Raw genomic sequence first — 4,176 nt, 5'->3', positions numbered from 1 at the left:
ATATTAACTATCAATGGAAAAATATGATGTATATGGTAAATCACAGTAGAAAAACAAAATATCCTCACCAAATCCAACCTAGGGCTACAACTTAAATCCTTTGTGGTTGCCCACAAGTCCACTCTTATACAAAGTCCAATCTAGGGCTGAAATGTTAATATTTTCAATTAACTAATTTATAAGGAGAGATTAAATATTTTGTAGTTGTTCAGTAAACTTTGTAGTTGTTCAGTCTTATACAAAGTCATTGTATAGAATTCCTCACTCACATATCTTCACATGAACAATTTGGTGAGTTGTATCATGTTAAGACATCCAACTTTATCCATATACTATAAACATTTTAGGTTATTACTAGAACATAATCTTTTTATATCAATCACATCCCATTCAAGATTACACTAATACCATTGTAAATAAAATCATCTAAATTAATATTAGTTATTAAAATTAATATTAGTTATTAAAAATAAATCGAAGATTAAAACATAAATCTTAATAATCTCTCCTTGCACTAAAGTTGGTGAGAATAGATATATATATACGGGTGAGAATAGATATGTATATATAGATATAGATATATAGATATCTTTCATTTTGTATTTTCTATCTGTACAGAGAATTTCTAAAAGAGTAATGATTTAATAAACTGCATAACAATTTCAAACATCTAAGAGCATTTTTTTTTCTTGATAAATATTCTCTCTTCTATCCTTTACAATGTGATTTTCCACTTGAAACGCCACAGCCATGAAACCTTTTGCATTAGGATAACCACAGCTACACCATTTTTCAGCCTTGAAATCGAGTTTCTCCAAGCTCGTACAAAACTCATCGAACACGGATAATGTTAGGCTGAGGTTGGGGCGATTGGGACATCGAACTCCGAGCTATGCTGGATGAAGTAATGGGTGAGCTAGAAGACGTAGGCAGCTGATCATAGTCACCCAAAAACAAGAAACCATAAACATACTTGAATTATCACTAAGAGGATGAAAATGTTTGTTAACTGTAAAAGGAGATGATGCATTGAATTGTTCCGGGCACGTACGAGAAGTCGACGACGATGCACCGCAGTGACGACTTTGAACATAACGTATATCAGTAGGCAGATCCCGAAAATTCGCAGGCATATCAACTATCATAGAAGGGAGTATAATTCAACTTTCTGATCAAAGCTTTGGGGGTGTTGCATTTGTTGAAAAACAGAAATGGAACATAAGATTTCTTACCAGAAGCATAGGAAAAGAGTAATCACTGGTTTCATTAAACATGAGGGGAAGAGTGTGCCTCAAAACCAGAAGAACCATGAACTACAAAGAAAAAGAGAAACAAACGCTTCAGGTTTTGATATTTTCCTAACACAAACGCTTCAAGGGAGAAAGAGAACTTACGGTGATAGCAATTGAATGACAGCATAGGACACTGCTTGCAGCAGAAGCTGCTATCTCATCATAATCGGAATCAGCCACATTACGGCTTGATGATACCATTGTTATATAGGTAGGACTATCCGAGTCCCTTCTAGACATCTCCCAGTTCCCCCTGCAAGGAAAAACAGAGTCAATCAAAGAACTTCAAGAAAATCTCAAGTTAAAGTGGAAAGATCATACTTTGGAGGAATTATAGCAAGAACATTACCTGAAGTTCATTGGGATACGTCTCATTTCAAATAACGAAGGAGGAGCCGTGTAGCCTGGCTTGAATTGCTGAAAAACCATAGTACCATTGTTCAGTTTTGTTGTACAAACTGCATTAAACAAACTGATATTCTCGGGCAAAGCAACAATTATGCTATATGTAACCGCTCAAGCCCACTGCTAGTAGATATTGTCCTCTTTTTAGGTTTTCCCTTTTGGGTTTTCCCTCAAGGTTTTTAAAACGCGTTTGTTAGGGAGAGATTACCACACGCTTATAAAAAATATTTCATTCTCCTCCCCAGCCGATGTGGGATCTCACAATTCACTCCCCTTTGGAGTCAGCATCCTCGCTGGTACTCGTTCCCCTCTCCAATTGATTTGGGATCATACAATTCATCCCCTTCGGAGCCCCACATCTTTGCTGGCACTCATTCCTCTCCCCCAATCAATGTGGGATCTCACAATCCACCCCCCTTCGGGACTCAGCATCCTCGTTGGTACACCGCACAGTGTATGGATTGTGAGGTCCCACATTGAGGGGAGGAGAATGAAACATTCTTCATAAGGGTGTGGAAACCCCTCTCTAGCAAACGCGTTTTAAAAACTTTGAGGGAAAGCTCGAAAGAGAAAGACCAAAAAGGACAATATTTACTAGCGGTAGACTTGGGCTGTTGCACTATAGATTATAATCTTATATCAATGAACTGCTTGAAAAAGTGACAAAAACTAGGAGGAAAGAACTAAAAAACATCAGACTCCACCTGTTGGCATATTTCACAAACTGTGTTACCCTTCTCATTACACCACTTCTGTATGCATCTTCGATGCGCGTACTGCAAAATCCAATGGAACATGCCAAGAAAACTTACATGAGAAAACTATTGTGGCACAAGATTTTTGGTTATGGAGAAATATAATGGATATATGCACGAGAAAGCAGCACAGTTAACAACTTGAGAGTTGTGTTGGAGATGTAAACTTCAAGATAATGATGCATTAGAATGACGTATCCGTGTTGCTGAAGTGAACTATAATGACAACTATGGCATATATCAATGAGCTTGCTTTCCAAAAATGCAAAGAAGTTTGTTTCTATGCTCCATATTTGGAATCAAGTGCAAAGTTCACAAACACGAAGGCATGAAGAACACAACAAGAAGATCACCAATACAATGATCAGAAATGAGTTCATCAACAAACCTTAAGGCTACCACGGCACGAGCAAGGCGTTTCCATGTTCGAGTCTTCATCCTCATCCTGACATATTCTACATTCCACCATTTTCTTTGAAGAAGGTATATCTTCGAACTCCATTTCTAAGGTTGACTTATTCCTCTTCAAATCATCTGTGGAAGAAGACGATGTCGCTTCCATCGACTGCCTTCGACTCTCGATTGCTGCTCCTAATGTCGACTCCGTCAACAACCGATCAACCAGCAAAACAAAGTGATCCCCCATACTAAAAAACTCTCAATATCAGGACAATTGATTTCACAATATTTAAACTGACCAACAGCATAGAGATACGAGAAACCAAGCCTTAATTCTTTCCAATTAATGGGTTATGCTAGAGATTAAACAACATGTATGTGGGCAATGACAAAACAAGATAAATGAGAAAAAGCCCAACAAAAAAAGACTACAGGATCCTCTTTAAAACCCAACCGACAACATTAGGAAAGATATACAGGAAAAAGTAGAGGCAAAGGTTTATAAGGAGGAGGAGGAAAACAGAGGAAAAACAGAGGAAAAGGAGAAGAAACAGGCAGAAGAGAAAAGGAAGGAAGAAAGACGAAAGAATCAAAAACAGAAAAGAGGAATATAAGAAAAGGGAAGCAAATAAAAAAAGGAGGAAGAAACTTAGAAGAAGGGGATGGAATTTTCTACAAGCAAAGAAAGCGGGTACCCTTTTTATGCCCTGCGATGTTGCTCTGTGTTTTAAGGAAGGAAGAAGATTAAATGGGTTTTTGGGCATCTCTCTCAGCTTGGCATTTCTTCAAACACGTTAATCCGCATATCTTAGAAGTTGAGAGAGGGCGGCATGATTGGTTTCGCTCTAATTTTTGCCTCACCTCACCGTCTTGTGGTTTTATAAGCTGCATCGATGCTTTTCTTTAATGTTTTGTGATGAAAAACATCAAGAAATTGTGAGATTCTGTTAGAATCATTTGTAATGCAAAATTTATTATGAGACCCTATGAATTTTATATTTTAGATTTTTTTTCGATGACAGATTAGGTTATATAATAAGTAATTTTCTATTTTCTATTTTCTATTTTTTATTTTATTTTATAGACCCTTAATTCAATAAAATAAAAAAGGTTTTATTTTTCCGGAATTGGTAGATACAAATTTCAATTTTAATTTTAAAAGTATAAATTATGTCAGACCAAAAAGTAAATTTTTTAAAAATGATTAAACATTTTAAAGTTAAATTAAGATAACTAAACCTTTTAAAATTAAAAAACCTAGTACCAACCCTAAATTAATTAACAAAATTATATGTCAACCAGGAGTTGTTATATTTTATCTCTCC

General features: G+C 36.1%; 1 protein-coding gene across 1 annotated transcript; it reads right to left on the bottom strand.

Moving 5' to 3' along the window:
• Positions 1 to 588: 588 nt before the first annotated feature.
• LOC111808195 (uncharacterized) lies at positions 589 to 3,820 on the bottom strand. The gene is made up of 8 exons (XM_023694040.2): positions 3,547 to 3,820; positions 2,841 to 3,099; positions 2,402 to 2,473; positions 1,642 to 1,709; positions 1,395 to 1,545; positions 1,233 to 1,313; positions 1,052 to 1,138; positions 589 to 933 (listed from the first exon to the last, which is right to left on the bottom strand). The coding sequence occupies exons 2-8, from the start codon at positions 3,096 to 3,098 to the stop codon at positions 832 to 834; spliced, it is 819 nt and encodes a 272-aa protein (XP_023549808.2). The 5' UTR covers position 3,099; positions 3,547 to 3,820; the 3' UTR covers positions 589 to 831.
• Between the last annotated feature and the right edge of the window lie 356 nt (positions 3,821 to 4,176).

This window comes from Cucurbita pepo, chromosome 1 (assembly GCF_057944985.1).
Source record: "Cucurbita pepo subsp. pepo isolate OVF chromosome 1, ASM5794498v1, whole genome shotgun sequence".
NCBI lineage: Eukaryota > Viridiplantae > Streptophyta > Magnoliopsida > Cucurbitales > Cucurbitaceae > Cucurbita > Cucurbita pepo.
The sequence above is the reverse complement of the archived record's forward strand: the minus strand, read 5'-3'. Positions and strand labels throughout refer to the sequence as shown.